The sequence below is a fragment of the Mauremys mutica genome, chromosome 8, assembly GCF_020497125.1.
Source record: "Mauremys mutica isolate MM-2020 ecotype Southern chromosome 8, ASM2049712v1, whole genome shotgun sequence".
NCBI classification, from domain to species: domain Eukaryota; kingdom Metazoa; phylum Chordata; order Testudines; family Geoemydidae; genus Mauremys; species Mauremys mutica.
Genome location: NC_059079.1, coordinates 88233504 through 88254803, shown reverse-complemented (window position 1 = coordinate 88254803; position 21300 = coordinate 88233504). Strand labels below are relative to the sequence as shown.

General features: G+C 45.2%; 1 protein-coding gene across 9 annotated transcripts in view; it reads right to left on the bottom strand.

Annotated features, from left to right (window-relative positions):
- The window catches only part of CCNJL (cyclin J like), a 55803-nt gene that overhangs the window by 16017 nt on the left and 18486 nt on the right, over window positions 1-21300 (bottom strand). For all 9 annotated transcript variants that reach the window (XM_045028882.1, XM_045028887.1, XM_045028881.1 and 6 more), the window contains one exon: window positions 14306-14516. In XM_045028882.1, coding sequence (XP_044884817.1) covers window positions 14306-14516 — 211 coding nt within the window. The remainder of the gene's footprint in view (window positions 1-14305; window positions 14517-21300) is intronic.

Sequence of the window (21300 nt, the reverse complement as noted above, 5' to 3'; positions counted from 1 at the left end):
AATCCATGACCTACAATATGGATTTTAGCTGGAGGAGTTGAAGCAAAATTCTATACAAAGCAGCCCTTCAAATTGTCACATTGCAGATAGATAATATTGCAGGAAGTTGAAGAAGTCCTATGGCAAACAATATTCTGTAATATTAAGTTACTTGAGCTACTTTCCAATACAACTTTCCAGCGATCGTATCAAGTTATATATGGACATGTTTTCTCTTACCCTAATTCCAGCCTGACCTATCAATGTTGCTTCTCAATTCATTGAGCACATGGTGCAGTTTACTTCCACTCCGCACTTTAAAATTACTTGAATTTGAAAACAGGAAGAGTTGTTACATCAGATCTGTTAAGTCACAATTAGGGTGCAAAGTCATTTTAAAAAAATCACAATTTATATTGTAAATTGTTAATGCTATTTCCCCCCTCCCCAGCCTTAATTGTCAAAGTAGATGTTTTGTGCTTGTTCCTTTAGTTTCACAGTAGAACCACAAGCTCAAAATACAACATTTATAGGTAAACAGCCTGTGCCAGATTTGCAACCAATGCTATTTTCCGACACGTTCTATAGCTACAAATCAAGAAAGCTGAAAATGTTTCAGCCAGGCTATACTCCATCAGTATGAAGTCACTTAGGTCTGTATAACTATGTCACTCGGTATGAAAATCCACACCCCTGAACGACAATTAAACCGACCTAACCTGCCCCCAGCGTAAACAGCACTGGGTTGATGGGAGAATTCTCCCGTCGACGTAGCTACCACCTCTCGGAGAGGTGGGTTACCTATGCTGACAGGAGAAGTCCTCCCACTGCTGTATGTAATATCTACACTGAAGTGCTGCAGCATTTTAAGCATAGACAAGTTCTTAGATGCTTTTGAAAATCCCACTCTGAGGTGCCTAAATTTTCCTAGAATCCTGATTGTAGGGTCCTATTTTTGAAACTGTTGGCCTGTGTGTAAAGAGTTCCAATTCCTTTGTTAATGCATTGAAAAACCTAAACATATCATTAAATACTGAAGCAGTTTTGTTTTCAAGTGATGCCTCTAAAGAAAAGAATAATAAAAAATACAGTAGCCTCTGATGCTGCAAACACTTATGCACATGCTTAACTTTAAGCACATGAGCAGAACTAATGAATTCAATGGAACTACTTGGGTGAGTGAAGTTACATACCTGCTTAAGTGTGTGCAGGATCTGAGCTTTAATTTTCAATGTTTTGTTCTCTGCCTATAGCAGTTTTGTAAAATACAAATAAGATGTTCTTCCAGTAGCGTTCTTCTTAAGAAGCAGCATGTGTAACTAAATTTTAATCTAAAGTTACAACAGCAAAAGTTGTAAATTAGGTGTATTCAGATTTAAATCACTCCACTCTGGTCACAATCAAGGGCTTTTCCCAGGGTGAAAAACTTGCTTTCTTTAAAAAGAAATATGTTTGGCTAGTTAGAGTGAAAGCCTGAAACAGTGTTGCCAAGAGGAACAGATTTAAGTCAAAGAGAAAAGAACATTTCATTAGCTCATCCGTCTGCCAGAAAGGATTAAAACGGCCTACTCATGCTGGCTTTTAACTAGGAAAAAAGATAAAGGTTTAAAAAGGGGCACCACAGCTGTCAAACGGTACCTGAAGCAACAGTTGCTATGCAATCCTAGCTACAGTGCGCAGCTCAGAGTGTTTACCTGGGGGCTTGAGGGGGAGAGGACAAGGAAGGTCTTCCAGGGGGGTTTCACAGTGACGAAAATAAAAGACATGCAATTCGTTTTATTAGAGTTTCAGAGTCCAACAGAGGAGTGAGGTAAAAAGGAATACTGATTGTCAGTTTAAAGAGTCATTAAAATGTAAGTGCTTTTCATCCCATAAATACCCAATTCAATCAAACCAAGTGGGGGAGACACAGATCAAGTACATCCAGCCAGGCTGAAGGAAACACTCATTCAATGCTACGAAGTGGTGTGCAGTTGAATACTGACAGACTACATTTTTCTTTACTTCTTAATCCACTAGATGACAATAGACATCTGAATGGAAGTTTTCCCAACTAGTTTGTCTTACTGGCAAGACAGAGGCACTAGCAGCTCACAATGAGATCTCTAGTTAGTGTAAGATAACTGGCTCAATTAAGGCTAGGTCTACACTGGCAACTGAAATGACTAAATTTTTGTCTTTCAGAGGTATTACCCCCCCGCCTCCCAAAAAGACACTAGTTTTGCCATGACAAGTGCCAGTGTGAACAATAACACAAACGCTGCTCGCTGGGGGTAGAAGTTTTTTTGTTGGCAGGAGAGCCGACAAACAGTGGCTACACTGCACGACTTTTAGCGGCATAGCTGTGGCGACACAGCCATGTCGCTAAAAGTGGTGTAGTGTAGACACAGCCTTAATGATCCCTCCTCTTCCTCCCCCAGCCCCTTGTCTCTCATCCTCCTGCTGCATCTTGTGATAACCTAGATGGAGAGCTCTTTGGGACAGGGATTCTTTCCTGCCTCTCTGTACAGCATATATCACAATGGGTCCCTGATCCTTGCCTGGTGCCCCTAGGAGCTAGTGAAATACAAATAAGACAACAACACTTTAGCTCTATGCAGGGACAGCGCTGCTCCTTTTATGGCATCAGGGAGATTTCAAGTTTATAAATATGCGCTGACTTAGAAAGGTGAGTAAGAAATCACATCTGGCTGATTTTTGCTGTAAGAAATTAAATGTGGAGATCCCCCTGTACCTTTGTTTTATCATGTGCTTCTTGCTAACTCACCCTTCTAAGCGAAGATACTTCAGTGCCATTAACATGCAGTATTTCCAACTCACATGATTTTTATCTTGATTCTCACATTTGATCTCTTTCTTAGAGCTCCAAGCTCCTGGAGTCAGGTGAAAACATTACGAAGTCTGTTCTTTGTTGTTTTTTTTTTAAATGACTGTCAAAAAAGCTTGAAAAGTTGAGCCCTTGAGGTTCAAAAAACAGAAAGCATATAAAAAGAAGCCAAAAGGTTTGTGTAGGGGGGTGGGGGTAGGGGTTAAATTTCAAAAATTTTAAGCCAATCTAAGAATGTTTGGGGGCCTGACTCATGATCTTTGAATGCCTGAAACTGGCAGTAGCCCCTATCAGATACAAGCCTCCAACTTATTGGGGTCCGCAGAAGTCAGGGCAGGCAAGAGCTCTTACCCCCTGTGAGATGTTCTTCCTCTGAGCTATAGCCATAAATCCACCCATTGTTTTCATCTTTCTTCAAATGCCTAGTACCTTCTTCTAATTTTAGTAATCAGCTCCAGGCACCTGGTGTTGATTATAAACACCGAACAGCCCTTCAGGCTCACACACACAGGTGCTGGCCAGGTAGTCTAACAATTTTCTAATTCATTTTCTGGAGATGTGACCCCACTCAGCCACCTCAGCTCACATCACTGCTGGTTTTAAGACTGTCAGTGTCTTGTTCCTGAAAATCATTCAACTGCCTGCATTTCCTTTTGACACTTTGGGGTATGGAGCTGTTAAGTGATAAATTAGAGGCAATGCACTCCATCCCCCCCATCTCCTGAAGATGTGTCATCTTGGGAAAAAAATAGGAACACAGTTGAAACATGACATAGAAATTTGATTTGAGGCGGGAGGAGGGGGGGATTAATATTTGGAATTTATCAAAGTTCTGTAGGGTCCCCTTATAACCTAGCTCATAGATAGCACTTTTCATTTGATCTCAATGTTCTTTGTGCATTAGGTCAGCATCATCCCCATTTTAAAGATGGGAAAATGGAAGCACAGAGGGGAAGTGGTTTGCCCACGGTCACACAATGAGCCAATGGCAGAGCTGAAAGTACAACCCACATCTCTGGAGTCCTGCTCCAGTGCTCTATCCACTAGGCCACATGGTATAGGAGGAGGGGGATACAGCGTAACTTTAAAATGGAAAACCAACACTTGGGTCAGCCTGGGCCTAACTTGTAAAATATTAAAATTTATTCAAGTTGTTAGCAAACAGGAACATGACAAGCATCGCTCATTAAGGAAGAGTAATATTTACAGCTGCTGTCTTGTCATTCAGCCCAACTGCTCCTGCTTTAGGGCTCTTCCTTCTCAAACTATGCCGTAATGACGCCAGCCAGGGAACCAGGAGTGGCCAGCACCAGTTACAAGTCACCCACCCACTGTCTCCCAGCCCTGAATAAGAGCAGCAGCAGCAGCAGCCTGTTGATAACATGGGGAGGAAAGGATGCACACAAAGGCAGCCTGGTGGTGAAAGAAGGCTGAAGTGTGCAGAGGGTTGAGGAAGAACAGATGATCAGGAGCGTGACAAAGAACTGTGTAGAGAAAGGAGAGGGATTGGAAACGGAGAAACAGGGAAGTGAGCGAAAACACTGAACCGATGGTGGTGAAAGGAAGGCTGAATCAACAGCAGTAGCATGTTTATAAAAAAACAGAGTTACATAAGACTTGGCAGCGATGGAAAGCTGGCCCCAATACTGATGCCCAGCTAAGGGAGGTTAATTCAAAATAAGCCTCAGGTACCTCTGAGACTCTCTCCTTCAGAGAGAGAGTCTCACTCCTGGGAAGGATTTTAAAGCCTGGCAGTTGTAGGGTAAGCTTCAGTAAAGTAAGGGCAACCAGGTTGTACTTACCCCAGAAAGGAGCATTTGGCATTACCAAGGCATTTAGTCAGCATTTTCCAGCTGGGCAGTGAAGCTAAAGCTTCATAAGAATGGAATGTTTATGGGGAGATAAATTGAAGACAGGGGAGAGAGTCAGGCACAGAGGACACCAAATGAACTTCATTTACCTGTGTTTATCAAAAACTCTGCTGTTCTGGGCCTGTAACAGTCTGAATATAACAAGGCTGGATGACTTACTGTCAACACAAATTGTTTCCCACTCAAGGAGGTAGCTAGAATTCTCCACACACAAGTCACTGACATGCAGAAGACACCTGGGGAAAACAATTTTCTGGACCCATTGCAAGGCCTAGAACTCTCCAACCCTGTGGCCAGACAGAAGCTTTGTCTTCTCTGACCAAAGGTGTTGGGGGGGGAGAATAGGATTGGTTTTTCCCCGCAGAGAGATTAGCATGCCATAGTTATCTCACTGTAAAATCTGCAGTGGAGACAAGGCACCTGTAGTTTATACTTTGGGGTAGCTAGGCAAAGTCAGCTCTATTACTCCCCCCCCGCCCCCCACCAGTCGCTGACCTAGCCTAGTTTACCTCATGGTAAGTCCTGCCTCCACTATGTTTTACAGCAGGATAGTCAACACAAGTTAGTCATCCTGTAGCGAACACACAACTTTTTTTGGTCAGTGGAGACATATCCAGAGTGGTACAGTTAGGAGTTGTCTATATGGGAAAATTACACTAATATAACCAATATCTGCATAACTCGTATAACAGTCTTATCTTTCAGCATAAAAGGAAAGGGTTTACGCTAAACAAACAAACAAAAAAACCGAACACAAGTGACAAGCTAAATCAAAAAGCGACCACTTATACAAGAGGGAGAGATTAAATGTACAGTGAAATCTTATGTGCCATCCTACCTGACTTAATTTCTAACATTGACCAGGAAACAATTTACTGTGCTTCTGTTATTTATATTGCACTAGCACCTACATGTGCTAATCAAGAAATGGGTCCTCGTTGTCAGTGGTGAGCTGGAGCAGGTTCCCACAAGTTCCCAAGAACCGGTTGCTAAAATTAGACCTCCATGGAGAACCGGTTGTTAAAGGGCCAGGAGGTGGGTAAAGAACTCCAGTCCACGGGCTGGACCATCTTGCTCCCAGGATTCCCAGCAGGGGAGGCTGAAGCTCCCCCCGCCCTTCCCACGCTTCCCCCCAGCTGCAGCGTGGCCAGCCGCCGGCACCAGCTGGGCAGCTCAGCTGAGCTCTGGAGTTGCTCTGAGCTGCCAGCAAGGTAAGGGGAGAGGGGGCTGCAAGCTCTAGGGCTGCTGGGGAGGCAAGTGGGGCAATTTGCCTCCGGCCCCACAAGTATGTCTCCGCCTGCCCCGGCCCCTCCCCTGCTCCCCCCCTTAAATCAGAACTTTTTTATAGGGAACCGGTTGTTAAAATTTTGGCAGCTCATCACTGCTCGTTGTGATAGGTACTGTACAAACAGAGATGATACTCACCCCCAGAGAATTACTGTAAGTGAAAGGAAAACCCACAACACCAAACTTGTTAGAAGCCAAACTAACAGGCTGCCTGCCCATGTGTCAATGAAGCAGTTTTGCCAACTGGACTGAATAAGGCCTGTGGAAGCTTTTCTTTAGCTCACCAACAACATATGTCAGGTGCCCTGAAAAGCGAGCCTCGCTGCCTTAGAGCACACTCATGAGCAATGCGCTCTCTCAGCCTTTCAGTCAGAAAGCAGCTCTCTCTCCCACCCACCCCTCCTTCTAGTCTCAACAAAGGAGTTTGCAAATGCATCTTCTTTCAGACAGCTGAGACTTGCACTGCTCTAGCTTTTGGAAGGCAGCCCACAATCCTCCTTGCTGAAAGCAAGCAGCTGAGCTGCCCCCATGAAGGCACAGGGCACTTACGCATTCATGCTGGTTGGTTGCTGTGCTGTCACTAATGACTTTCTCCAACTGTGCATAGCAAGGGCATCACAAAGCAGAATCCACCGGATGAGCTGGAAGCCGCTCTACATGCTCAGCGGGAGAACAGGGTGGGGAGAGATTGCCCGTACCTGACCTCAGCTCAGGTAGTGTTAATGTGTTCTCCTTTCGCTCCAGTTCCCTCTATTTTTTAAACTCAGCTCTTGGAAAGCACACAGGAGGATTAAGAAGTTGTGTAAACTCTGTAATATGGTAACACCTTTTTAAACAGAGAGATTTGATGACTATAATCCTGTATCATGTCGCCTTAAACAAAAGCTCACTGTTGTAATGATTGTGTTGTTTCTGATATGTACATGGCAAGAATCTGTGAACCTGTTAATACTTTTTTTTTTATTACTATTTATTTAGGGAGTTGGGTAAAAACCCTCTGAGAAATTAGAATGTTCTGGAAGCAACACGGGAATGAGTATAGAGAAGCAGCTAACAGATTGCTCATGGAGTTTGGCTAAACAAAATAAATTACTACATTGCAATAAAAGCAGAACCCTCAAGAGGAGAAAGGAACAATAACTAAAAATTGTGAGAGCATTCAAAGTTGCCCTGTGTTAACTCATGGAAGGAGATGGGGCACGGGTCACTTTCTGGAGGATTCTCTGCAGCTTGAGGTCTTCAAACCGCAATTTGGGGACTTCGATAACTCAGACATAGGCTAGGGGTTTGTTATAGAAGTGGATGGGTGGGATTCTGTGGCCTGCATTGTGCAGGAGGTCAGACTAGATATCATAATGGTCCCTTCTGACCTTAAAGTCTATGAGTCTATGAGATCTGTTGCCTAAAGCCAGCTGTTGAGGGTTAGCTCTTCAGGGAAGAAAGGAGAGCAGGATTTTATACTGATAAAAGCAGAGTTCTCTTTAGGGATAGTCTAAACACAAAAAACGGTACTGCTTTAACGCTACAGGTATAGTTGAAGCTGTGCATCCTCCTTCCCCCTTAGTGCACTGGTAATTATACCAATATAGCACCTTTATGGCAGAACAACTATGTCCACACAATGGGTTGTGCTGGTATAATTAATTTTAAAAAATAATTACACTCCTAATCAAAATAGTTATATTGGTATAGAAATCAGTGTCTGTAAGCCAGGCCTTAGTATATTACTGGATGATAGGTTTTAAATTATGGTATGGTTCTGCAGAGCATTAACTAGTGGTTTCCTTTACTTCAGTCAAGACTAGGTAAGCAATTTAGAGATAAGATTCCCCTCTGCCTCAGAGGGAATTTTACAGAGAAAAATCTTCCAGTCTTGCATTCTTTCCCGAGAATAAGGACCACCGCAATGCTGTCTGAATGGGCACCCAGACAGCCTGATTCAGGAATCAAATGCCTTTCATCTCCATAAACTGATAACTCTGGGAGGTGTGTTAATCTCTGTAGCCTTCCTGACCTATGGTATTTAACTGCTTCTGAAAGCCATTTTCCAGCAACAGACTCCCTGTGAACCAGTATTGAAGGAGTCTCAAATCACATTTTCTAAAACAACCGTGAAGGTTTTGTCCTATCTGCACTAGCATTCGTTCATTTTCAATTAGTGTGCACAGGGCTTTAATATTAATCCCCTCAAAACTGCAGAAACCTCCTCCACCCCTCCCATTTTGCATGCATTTGAAGCAGTAGTGGCAAGCAGGTTACAACTACTCAATGGTTTTTCAAGGGACACACACACCTTGGTTATAGTGATTTCAAGTTCCAATATGATTTGCCTGGCCAGCACAAATGGACCCAGGTTGTTCTGGAACTGCAAGAGCCTTCCCATTTGTCAAACATTTTGTAACTAATAAGTTACTTTACCTGCTAACAAACGCAAAGATATAGGCAAGTGTGCATGGTCTTCAGAGTTTTTTTTTAAAATGCACCTGTGGTGTTCCCCTAGACCGGTGAGCTGTTAGGTCACTCCAATCCTTAACTCTGGGAGCCAGCGTTACCCTGCTGTGAGAACCCCCAATCCTGGGCTGTTCACGCACAGCCTCTGGCATGTAAGCTGCTCCCAGCTACTTGCAACCGAATGACACTAGCCAATATCTCCGGTCCCAGACGCAACCCTAGGAACCTCCGTCTTGCAGTGTTCAGTTATGCCCACTGGAAGCTTATATGAGTTTATCAATTTAACAAAGAAATTGATATGTACCAGGCTTGTTATCTCACAGGGAGTCTCTGACAAGCTTCAAACCAAATGCACTGCTTCAGGTAGAACAAACAAATGTATTAACTATAAAGATAGATTTTAAGTGATTACAAGTCAAAACAAGTTAGATTTGGTCAAATGAAATAAAAGGAAAACGCATTCTAAGCTGATCTTAACACTTTCAATGTCCTTAGAAACTTAGATGCTTCTCACCACAGGCTGGCTCTTCAGCCAGGCTCTCCTCTTTGATCAGTGCTTCAGTCACTTGGTGTTGGTGGTGTCTGTAGGTGTAGGTGGGAGAGAGAGAGCATGGCAAAATGTCTCTCCCTTTTATCATGTCCTTTCTTTCCTCTTGGCTTTGCTGCCCCTTCCTCCCCCCCGCCCTTTCAGAGTCAGGTGAGCATTACCTCATCACAGTTCCAGACTGACCAAAGGAAGGGGGTGACTCATTTGAAGGTCTAACAGATTCTTTTGTTGCTGCCTAAGCCAGTGTCCTTAGGCGCCGACTCCATGGGTGCTCTGGGGCTGGAGCACCCACGGGGAAAAATTGACCAAGCTCCCTGCCCCGACTCACCACCTCCTCCACCACCGCTGCCTCCTCCGAGCGCACTGCGTCCCAGTTTCTCTGCCTACCTCCCGCCGCCGAACAGCTGTAGCAAGCTCGGGATGGAGGGGAGAGGAGCGAGAATGTGGCACGCTCAAGGGAGGAGGTGGGGAAGAGGCGGGGCCCGGGCAGGGGGTTGGGGAAGGGGTTGGAATGGGGACAGGAGGGGGCAGGACAGGGGTGGAGTCAGGGCAGGGCCGGAGGCAGAGAACCCACCCACCGGCACCAGTAGAAGTCGGCGCCTATGCCAGCGTCCATTGTTCCTGTGAGGCTGGGCTGGGTTTGTCCCATTCATGCCCTGACGAGGTGTGAACTGCCTCTCTGTCCTTGGCAAGATTTTGCATGGGCTTGCTTTAAGCCATGAGGGTACATTTTCAACATCATAACCATATACAGGAAATTATAACATTACAGTAATGATTACTATAACATCACTATAACAACCATGCTCAGTGCATCATGAGCCTTCCAATGACACCCAACATGACAAACTTTGTATTGGATACCACACAATCATTTTATAAAGATTTACATGGGGGTGTAGGGTGATTCTCTGATGTACAGAGTGTCACAGCACCACAAAGTGCTTTTCATTAAAGCTGGTAGGGAATTTTTTATTATTATTATTATTTCTTCACAAAACATTAAAGAAAAAAATATCAAAAATGTTCAGGTTTTTAAAATAAGTAACAGAAACCCAGTAGGTTTTCTGTTTATGTCAGCCTAAAAACTCAGTCAAAACTAGACACTTCCCCTAGAATGTCCATTTTGATGAAAAAAAGAAAAAAAAATCAAAAACACATTTCAAACGAAAAAAAGTTTTGACCAGCTCTACTTTTCACTCAGATTAATTCTCTTTGCTTCATGTAGTAATTTAGTCTCACTTGTTTTTAAACTACAACAAATGTTTCACCAGATGGACTGAAAAATCATCTTATCTCGTTTTTTGAAGAGACTCTGTTCTCTGCTGAAAAGCTATACAGCTTCTTATAGAAATGCTCTGCTGGTGAGACTCTCCTAAGCACTTCAGGCAAGATTCGTGAGGGTCTCCAACCGGCATCGGCTTCTGGCAGGCTGAGCACGGCTTAAACCCCGGTGCCTTGAGCATGAGCCCGCACCGGGTCGGGGGGAAAAAAGGGGGCTAGTCCCCCAATTCCCCTGTAAACTATACACTAACTACAACTAAACTAGTAAACTAACTCTAACTACACTAAAGTGGAACTATATACACAACGAGGTAGAGACAAGAGCGAGAAGCTAGGGTTCTGGAGGACAGCGATGCCGCACTCCACTGTTCCAACAACCGTCACAGGCGGAAAGAAGGAACTGAGGAGCGGATGGGTCGGCTGGGGTATATATCTGGCGCTATAGCGGCACCACTCCAGGGGGCGCCCAGCCGACCCACCGAGTGTGGCTAGGGTAAACATCTTCCGACGAGCGTGCACGTGGCACGCGCACACCTAACTGGAATGCATATGAGCAATCACTCGAAGAAGAACAGTTTTCTTTCCTCCTTGCTACAGTGGAAGAAGCTTGTCAGAAGTCTAGATGTACCTATACAGATATTCAGGGAAACCACACTTACAGGGTGGTTCAGTAGATCAAAGTTTCCTGAGACTGGTAGAGAACTCTCTCAAACTGATGCTTCTCAAGGCTTGTCCACAGAGGAAAGTTTCCTGGCATATCTCCCCACATGGGCACTCATTGAGGACTAAGAGTACCTTTTCCTGGTTTAGCTTGTGCTACTTTGACAATGATACAATATAAACCAGAAAAAAACAAACAATCAAAAAAAAACTTTTATTCTAGAAGAGCAGAATATCCAGATGGGGAGTTATGCCAATATAATTATATGGGTAAATATCCCCTTGTATGCAAGCTTAAGACTTCAGTCATTTAAGGCCTCATCTACATGCAGATTTTGTTCCACTCTTAACTATTTTATTTTTGTAAAAATCGTGGTGTAGACACAGTTATAAAGGTGATGCACAGGAATAAGCTATTATGGTGCAACCATGCTGACACTGGGAAGGGGCAAGGGGGAGGGTTGTACTGCTTTCCAGGGGCAAATTAGGGTGTTATGGGGCCACCTCACCCCTTCCGCCTGCAGTCCCCCTGTGCTCCAGCTGGGGAGCAGGGTTGGGACACGGGGGGCTTGCCCCACTCCACTCTGCCCGCCTGGCGCTCCAGCAAGACCCTGTGCCCCGAGCCTGCTCCCTCATTGGAGCACCAGGTGTGTGGGGGGGGGGCACAGAGCGGGGAAAGCCCTCAGGCCCTAACACCACTCCCCAGCAGGACCAACGGGCAGAGTGGGGCACACCCATTTTTGGGGGCCCCTCCAGTTGGCCAGGCCCCTGGGCCAGGGCCGGCTCCAGACCCCAGCGCGCCAAGCAGGCGCATGGGGCGGCATTGTCCTGGCAGGGTGGCATTTGGCTCCCGCGGACCTTCCGCAGTCATGCCTGCAGGAGGTCCACCGGAGCCCCGGGACGAGCGGACCTGCCGCAGGCATAACTGCGGAGAGTCCCCTCTTCCCGCGGCTCCGCTTGAGCACCCGCAGGCATGACTGCGGCGGGTGCGCTGGTCCCGCGGCTCGGACGGAGCTCCCGCAAGCATGCCTGCGGATGCTTCACTGGAGCCGCGGGACCACGGCACCGTCCGCAGGCACTTCTGCCCCGGCCGCAGGACCGGGGAAGGGCGGTGCGAGCGGCGCAACGCCACACCCTGCTTGGGGCGGTGGAATTTCTAGAGCCGCCACTGCCCTGGGCATAGGCCCCATTGGCCCAGTGCCTAATCTGACACGGACTGCTTTACCTGTACCAATATAACTGTTGTATTTAGAAAAAGCCCTTACTTATATTTAGGTTATCACACATTTTAGAAGTTACTCCCTCCTTACAATGCTCAGAGAAGTTGCAAAATAATTTTCCTCTACTGCTGTCATAAGGCAGCTTGCAAGTTCCCTTTTGCCTTATTACACCTGAGGCGACCTGCAAAAGATTTCCTCCTCCTCCCAGTTAGGGGAGGGTTTTTTTGCTTCTTTATATAAAGGGCAGCCTGAAAAGTTTCTCTGCTTGTTTTTAACCTAGAAGTTGGGAGGACTATATAGTCTAATCTTTCCTGATTGGAGGAGGAAATGAGGTAGGGGTCCTTGCAAGGTATACGTTAGCAGTCATACCTTGAGTGAAGGGGTGAGTATGTCAAATCCCTTCATCCTCTCTCTATAATGAAAGTCACTGAAGTTAAATGCGTAAAGTCCTTCCCCTAAATCTGACTGAAGAACTATTGGAATGATACCTTAACAGCACTCTTCCAGGCTAGACAGTTTAAAAAAAAAAAAAAAGGGAGGGGGAGGGGGCAGAGAAGACCAAAAGCTTTGAGACCTCCTTCATCCATTATAAACAGAAGGACAACTACTATATTCTCTTAGATTAAAGTGACCTGGAAAGTAAGTGCTTTGAACTGGCATTACTTCAGCAGTTGGAAGCCCCTCTCTTGCAACGTAATGAAGTTATGCAGTGCTGGAGATTTTAAAAGATGAGCTGCAAGTTGTGAAGTTCAGTTCTGAGCTTGCAAAAGGGTACGTCTACACTGGAAACTTCCAAGCGCTGCCGCAGGAACGCTCCCACGGCAGCACTCTGAAGTGCGAGTGTGGTCACGCACGAGCACTGAGACAGAGCTCTCCTGGTAATCCACCTCCAAGAGAGGATTAGCGCAGCTCCCAGTGCTCGAAGCCTGTCTACACTAGCGCTTTAAAGCACTCAGACTTGCTGCACTCAGGGAGGTGATTTTTCACACCCCTGAGCCAGCAAGTTAGAGTGCTATAAAATGTAAGTGTAGACAAACCCTTAGTGTTTAGGGATATTTAAATCTGGTATTTTGTTTAAAAAAAGTGAGACTGAACCAAAATACCAGGCTCAAAGAAAAGATTGAACTAATTCCAGCCAATGCCATTATTTTGGTTTCTTCTCCATTCCAACTTTAATCAGCTTTTACTGCAAGGTAAGTCAGCAACTAAATGATCATTCACCAATCCTAGCTCCTCTATCTTTCAAAGATGATACAATAACCTCCACCTTTTTCAGAGCTAGGAAAAAAGGGCAACACTTCTCTAGTTTTAGAAACATACCAAAATCTTTTGTCTGTTCCACCATAGCGTTACGCTGCCTTAAGTGTCCTTTGTATGGTAGAATTATCCTAGCACAACCCATTTCGGGAGAGACCATGAGTAGGATCCTTGTGGCTGCATCAGTGCCATCCACCATTTGCATAGCCTTGAGTGCAGAGGTGGTGCTGAACAAATAAAGCTATCTTTGTCACAGGCTCATTTTCAAGACAGACCAAGAAACCTGAACAAGTATGACAGCGTCACTTTACTCAAATGGACATTAGTTGCTGTGTAACATTTTAGTACATATTCTGTACTTATAAATTTTCTAGCCAGGTTCTCACTCAAGTCATAGATGCATTGATGTAGAAGACATCACTGTGAGCAAAAGTTCTCCAGTGGTACAAATGTTTAGGGGTTTATGTAGAGCTACTGGCTGGGAACCCTGAACTTCTTTGCCAAGTTAAAAATCCCATTCTTTAAGATAGCTTCTTAAAAACTCCCCTGAAATGCAAGAGTTTAACAATTCAACTTGTTTTCAGTTTGGTTACTAAACAAAGCTACTTTAAAACCACGTAATGCTGGTTCAGAGGTATATTGGCAAGCACATACAGCTGCCGCAGTGTGCTTTGGTAACTGCCTTCAGCTCAGATATTAGGAGGTCCTATTCTCCAATGTACTGAGTGATCCCAGCTCCCTATGGAAGCCAAGCACTGCACAATTTCAAGCCCAAATTGATGAATTCTAGGAGAAGCTATATCTTGCATTAAAATGATCTCCTGTTGAATGGAGAATAGCAGCTTGTGTGTTACATAAACAAAGCAACCATCTGCTTGATTAGGGAAAAAACAAATATGTTAATAGGCAGCAGTTAACTTACTTGCTAGGAGAAGGCAGGCAATCGAAATGACATGCAGTTGCTTCACAGTAATATCGTAGTGATCCATAAAGAGGTCCAGTAAGTAGACAGCAAGATGCCGTGCCGTAGGGCAGAGATTGCAGCGGCTGCTGAGGACAGTCAAGAGGTCAGTAAAGTAGCGGCGCATCCCAATCTGTGGTGAATGGGCCTTATAGACAGGCAGTTTCAGTTCCTACAAGAACACAACAGGAGGGGAGAGAGGTATTAAAAGGAGTATTTGTTTCAATGGCTAGAATGCCCAAACCAACACCCGCCATCTACTATGGTAAGTGCTTAGCAACTACAGCAATAAGATTTACTCGGAACACAGAGCTGGGTTAGTGCCAACATGTTTTGAAAGTCAATTCACTTCTAATATGTTCGAGTCATTCATTCATTCTCCTTAGGAGATTTAAGGTGCTTGGTTGTGCATTGTAAATTCTGATTTAACCCAGCAATAACTAGTTATTGCTTTCCATAAAGACAGCTCCAACACTATCCAGACTTAGAGACAAATGATCATGAAGAATAATTGAAAAGGGACATTGTCAGGTCAAATTTTGCACCAAAGTCAGGTCCTGTACTATATTTCTTAAGACATAGGGGTTCATTTTTATGCACAAACATTCCATAGAGAGCACCTAAACTTTGCTTTTTAATTTGTAGAACAAGGACAAAGTTTTGTTTTTTAAAGGAGCTAGCATTCTTTTATTGCGTTAAGAACCCAAATATTGCAGAATACCGGTAGGCTACAAAAAGAACATTGATTAGAAAGGAAGCAGTTTATTTCCATTGTCCAAGGAGAGAAAAATGCAGAGACAAGTAGCATAATGAGGAGTGGTTAGAATTTAAATCTTTTCAGTTTTAACTATTTGGGGTGTTTTTGTACGAGAGAAGTTTAAGAGAGCCCACTATATTTTATTTGACTAATGTTTTCTGTGTCACATCTCATGTGTGAACTTTTTATATTACTCAAAGATCAAGGCCTCACATGTAGTTCTGCCTTTATCTGGAGAAGGGAATGCCATACTGCAAAGTAAAAAGTAAAATCACATGCTCAGTCTATACTAGTAAAATAGATCAAGTTTGAACTAACAAGATTTTAAATAGGCTTCTGCACCCAGAGTGTACAGGGGAAGTATGGTGAACCCCAGGGTTACCCATGACCAGCCAAACACATTTTTTAAACATGACCTTTTTCCTAGTTTAGATGTGGCCACAAGGTAAGAAGGAGGAATTTGCTGTGCTCAAATCAGACTGGAATACATGTTCCATGGATGGGAAACTGCCATGTCAAAAAGAGTGTACATCTCGCGGTATCAGCTTGTTTGCCCAGTTTGTGCCACTTAATGTCTGCTTAGAAACTGATGTATTACCCCTTAAGTGCTGAGACAGTTATACTGGTATAAAAAGATGCTTGTAATGGGATAGTTTATTCCCCTAAATTAAAGCATGTAAACTAGGTCTTAGAGAAGCATTTGTAAGAAATGCACACTAGGGTGCAACTATTAACAACTAGGGTAGGTCTACACTAGAAATGCTGCAGCTTTGTAGCACACACACTTACTACAGTGACGGAAGGGTTCGTTTACTGCTGTAGTAAATCCATCTCTACAAGAAATAGCATCTAGGTCACCACAAGAATTCTTCTATGGACTCAGCAGTGTCTACCCCAGGGCTTAGGTCAATTTAACAGGGTGTGAAGATTTTCACAGTCCCGAATAACATAAATAAATAGATCTAACTTTGTAGCAGAGACCAGGCTTTAGTCATTGTACAAGCTCTCTCCTCAATTAACACTTGGCTGAACACTGGTTTATAGGAACCAGTGGCTTGCTGAAAACATGTAATGAAATCGCTTGGTACTTTATTAACCCCCATTGCCTAACTGCCAACATGCAGACTTACCTGCCATAACTATCCTACCGCCATGAAATTGCTTTACAATCTTTACTTGACAGCACTAAAATAGGGACTAAGAGACACCACCCTCCAAACCCAGGGTAGTGACTGCCCAACATTGCTTTCTTCCTTACTGAAAGGAGACATTCCACGAGGAGCTTCAGCTTATCAGAAGAAAATGTCATGACACAATTAGCCTTAGGGGGGTGCTTATAACCTTGGGGTGGGGGGGGAGTGCAAGAAGACTCCATACCTAAAAAGCAGCTTACAAAGACAGCGAGCAGAGTACTGTTACGGATGATCAAGTCTCAGGCCTTTTTAAAAAGAGGCAGCGACAAACCACATTCCGGACTAAATAGCCACATGCTGTGGACAGGGAAGCAGCCCTTTGAAACCTGGGGCAGCCTTCACTGAAGGATTATAAAAATATCCCCCACAAGTAACGATTTATAAAAAAAGAGAGAGAATGAAACATTTTCCCCATTGTTTTATATCAATTAAAAAACCCACCCATTTGAGTCTGCAATTTTTTTTATCCTGGGATTTAAGGTAATCTATACAACCTACACCTGGGTCCAGGAGACAATCCAATACACTTACAGACCAAATGTTTGAGTCTATGGCTATTGAAACCAATTTTAAAACTAAAGAGTAGTTCATCCTTTCAGAGAGAGACACACACACACACAAAACAATGTGGGTGAGGTAATATCTTTAATCTACAGAGTTGTCCAATAAAAGAAAAGCCCTCCTCCCCCATTTTTTTTAAGTCAGTCATAATCCATTATTCCAACCCAAGTAATTTATAGAAAGCCTGGCTGCCTTTCTAGCCTTTTATTCCCTTAGACAGCTATCAAAATTTTCCAGTGTTTTTCTTCATATAAAGAAAACTCAGTTTCCTAGCAAATTTTTTGACTATGCATATTGAAGTTTTACTTTCTTTACATTGATTTTCAGTAGAATAGAAGAGCAATGGATGTAAGAGACAACATATGAGCAGTTGGGATTACCAAAGCATTTACCAGAAAGTTATTGGCAAAACTTTCCAGTGTAGACGAGGCCTTAGGTCTTCACTACAGAAGGAAGGGCAGGTCTCCACTACAAAGTTACGTCAACACATGGTGACCTATGTATGCGTCTATACTCAAATTAATCTCCAGCTGACGTAAATGCCTCATTACAGTGACAGTTAAACCACCTCCCTAAATGGCGTGGAACCATGGGTGACCTATTCAGGTTGATATAGGTCAACCGCAGACACTGTGTGACCTGTATCAGTCCAAACTGTCCTCCAGCACCTGTCCCACAATGCCCCATTCTTCACTACAGAACTGGTGCTGAGCCACAGACCTGCTGCTTTTACAACAGGCTGCATCCCATACTTGGTGAAGACCTCACCAGCACCCCACAGACCATAGTTACCGCCAAGGAGCCTGAGACAGAGACCCCTGCTGTGAACAGTGAGGAGGAAAAAGATGCAGCCACATCTGGGTGCGGAAACTGCATGCACGGCCATCAATGTAGGGCTGGAGCAGGGGGTTGGGGTGCAGGAGAGAGTGCAGGGTGCGGTGTGCCGGAAGGGGCTCAGGACAAGGGATTGGAGCGCAGGAGGGGTGTGGGGTGTACAAGGGGGCTCAGGGCAGGGTGTTGGGGTGCCGGGGGGGTGCCAAGTGCAGGAGGAGGCTCAGGGCAGTGGGTTGGGTTGCAGGAGGGGTGCAGCAAGGGGCTCAGGGCAGGGGGCTGAGGTGCAGGCTCCAGCCCGGTGCCACTTACCTAGAGCGGCTCCAGGGTGGCAGCAGCATGCAGCAGGGCTAAGACAGGCTCCCTGCCTGCCCTGGCCCCATGCCGCTTCCAGAAGGAGAGTGGGGTTAGAGGGCTCCGCGTGTTCCCAGCCAATGGGAGCTGCAGGGGGCGGTGCCTGCAGGCGAGGGCAGCACACAAAGCCCTCTGCCCCCTTTCTCCCAGGGGCCGCAGGGACATGGAGCCGGCCGCTTCTGGGAGTGGTGTGGGGCCCGCGGCACCACAGGGTTGGCAAGCCCGCAGGCCAGATCCAAAGCCCTGGTGGGCCGGAACCAGCCCATGGGCCGTAGTTTGCCCACCCCTGGTCTAGCTTGTCCTGCCAGGTGAACACAGACAAGCCTGATGAAGAGGAAGGAATCTCGTGTAAGCGTGTGCATACATTTTTTCTTACAATGTTCAAACCCAGCCCCAAGCTCATGAGACATAGGTATTGACTTTTCATTGTTTTGCTCATATCAAGAGAGGTACTGGTACAACAAACAGAGGGAGAGTTGGTATGTGCTTTTCATTCCCCTATTGGGTTAAGCAGAACAGTTTGTTTATGTGAACAGGGACACCCTTTTTATCCTCCTGAGAGAGCTTGATGAAAACCTTTCATGGAAATACTCTGCGATCCTCCTGTAGGTTTCTAGGGATGACAGCCTTATTTCTTCCTCCACGATAGGACACTCATGTCACTCTGCGAGGAGTCTAGCTGGCATCATCACAGCAAACAGGCTGACTTTGGGACACCAGTAAGAACTGGGCTCTCTGTGCCTTTGTGACCCTTAGGAGTGAGATGTCAGCTAAAAATCACAACTCTTGGGCTGCCAGTATTCACTGCCATTGCCCTATACTCATAGCCATGGAATTGGGGGCCGAATTTTATAGCTTCATACAACAGAAAGTCTCCTCCACCAGGCTGTACTCACCAGGAGCTCAAGACTGGTGCTATCCCAAGGCGCTCCAAAGCTGAAGTGTCAATAAGCAACTCTAATTAGAAGTTTTTATGAGAGTAAAGGAAGGGAGTTTTTAAACTTTTCCCTTCCCATTGTCACTGTAAATCCAATGGTATGTCTGTTTTTATTAGCAACTTCTGGCATGGTGAGCTTAAGGGATGCACCCTTAACACCTGACCTGATGAGAAGGAGAGAGAAGACAAGCTAGAAATTTTTTGAGAGCTCTTTCAAGCCAGTGCTGCATCAGACTGTGGACAAGGCACTTGTAGGAACAATCTGATTGAAAACATGGAAAAAATACAAAACAAAAGGTCAGGCAAAAGGCCCAGGAGTCCCAGCAGAACAAGGAGAGGGAAATGCACCAGGATAATAATGGGTCTTTTCAGGCAGCAAATCCAAACACTGCAGACCTTGGTTGACTGACAGGACCAAACATCAGAATCAGCCTTTGCAGTCGCTGGAAAACTGCATGGTCACTGCTCCCCAACGTATCACTTGGCATTATGAACCGCATCCTTACCCCTACGACTGCACACTGGAGGAAAGCAAGGGAAACCACAGCTTCACATACACCAATCTATGGTTTTCTCAGCCACAACAGACTACACTGGACTAACAGCCACTTGTGAAAACAAAAAGGAAGTGTTTACTTCCTTTTCAGGAGTAATTTTAAAAGGTTTCACTCATGTTAAATTGTGTTAGAAATTTGTATGAGATTGTATGCGTTTGTCTGCACTTTGATTTTGTGCATGAAACTTTGAGTCTCCAAACACAGGATTTTAAAGTTGCTTAATTGCTACAGAACACCCACCAGCAGTCAAGAAATCAAACAATACTTATAAATGCCCATCAGGCACCACAGAATTCCTAGTCTCAGGAAAACACCCAACCATGTCTATAAGGCCTGGTCTACACTAGGCGTTTAAACCGGTTTTAGGAGTGTAAAACCGATTTAACGCCACACCCGTCCACACTAGGCGGCACCTTATATCGATTTTAATGGCTCTTTAAATCGGTTTCTGTACTCCTCCCCGACGAGAGGAGTAGCACTAATATCGGGATTAACATATCGGAATAGGGTTAGTGTGGCCGCAAATCGACGGTATTGGCCTCCGGGCGGTATCCCACAGTGCACCACTGTGACCGCTCTGGACAGCATTCTGAACTCGGATGCACTGGCCAGGTAGACAGGAAAAGCCCCGCGAACTTTTGAAATTCATTTCCTGCTTCCCCAGCGTGGAGAGCTCATCAGCACAGGTGACCACGCACAGCTCATCAGCACAGGTAACAATGCAGTCTCCTGAGAATCGAAAAAGAGCCCCAGCATGGACTGCACGGGAGGTACTGGATCTGATCGCTATATGGGGAGAGGATTCAGTGCTAACAGAACTGCGTTCCAAAAGACGAAATGAAAAAGTATTTGAAAGAATTTCTAAGGCTATGACGGATAAAGGCCACAGCAGGGACTCAGTGCAGTGCAGAGTGAAAGTTAAGGAGCTCAGACAAGCCTACCAGAAAACCAAAGAAGCAAACGGAAGGTCCGGGGCAGGTCGAAAAACATGCCGCTTCTATGCTGAGCTGCATGCAATTTTAGGGGGCTGCGCCACAATTACCCCACCCCTGACCGTGGATTCCGAGGTGGGGGTTGTAATCTCTGCCATGTCTGAGGATTATGTGGACGGGGAAGATGAAGAAGAGGAGGAAGACCTAGCAAAGAGCACACAGCACTCCGTGAGCCCCAGCAGCCAGGAGCTTTTTCTCACCCTGACGGAATTACCCTCCTCCCAGCCCTCCCAAGCAACTATCCCAGACAATGACGCCATGGAAGGGACCTCTGGTGAGTGTACCTTTGCAAATAGCAAGCATTGTTTTTTAAGCAAGCGTTTTTTAATGATTGATTTGCCCTGAGGACTTGGGATGCATTCGCAGACAGTATAGTTACTTAGAAAAGTTTGTTAACATGTCCGGGGATTGAGAGGAAATCCTCCAGGGACATCTCGATGAAGCGCTCCTGTAGGTACTCCAGAAGCCTTTGCAGAAGGTTTCTGGGCAAGACAGCCTTGTTCCGCTCACCATGGTAGGACACTTTACCACGCCATGCATGTAGCAAGTAATCAGGTATCATTGCATGGCAAAGCATAGCAGCGTATGGTCCCGGTGATTGCTGGCATTCAAGAAGCATCCGTTCTTTATCTCGCTGTGTGATCCTCAGCAAAGTGATATCGTTCAGGATAACCTGGTTAAAAATCAGGAATTTAAGTAAGGGGGATGGCCATTTTCCTACTGGGTTCGTGGACTGCAGCAGCTTAAAAAAAAACCTTTCCTGCACGTAGCCAA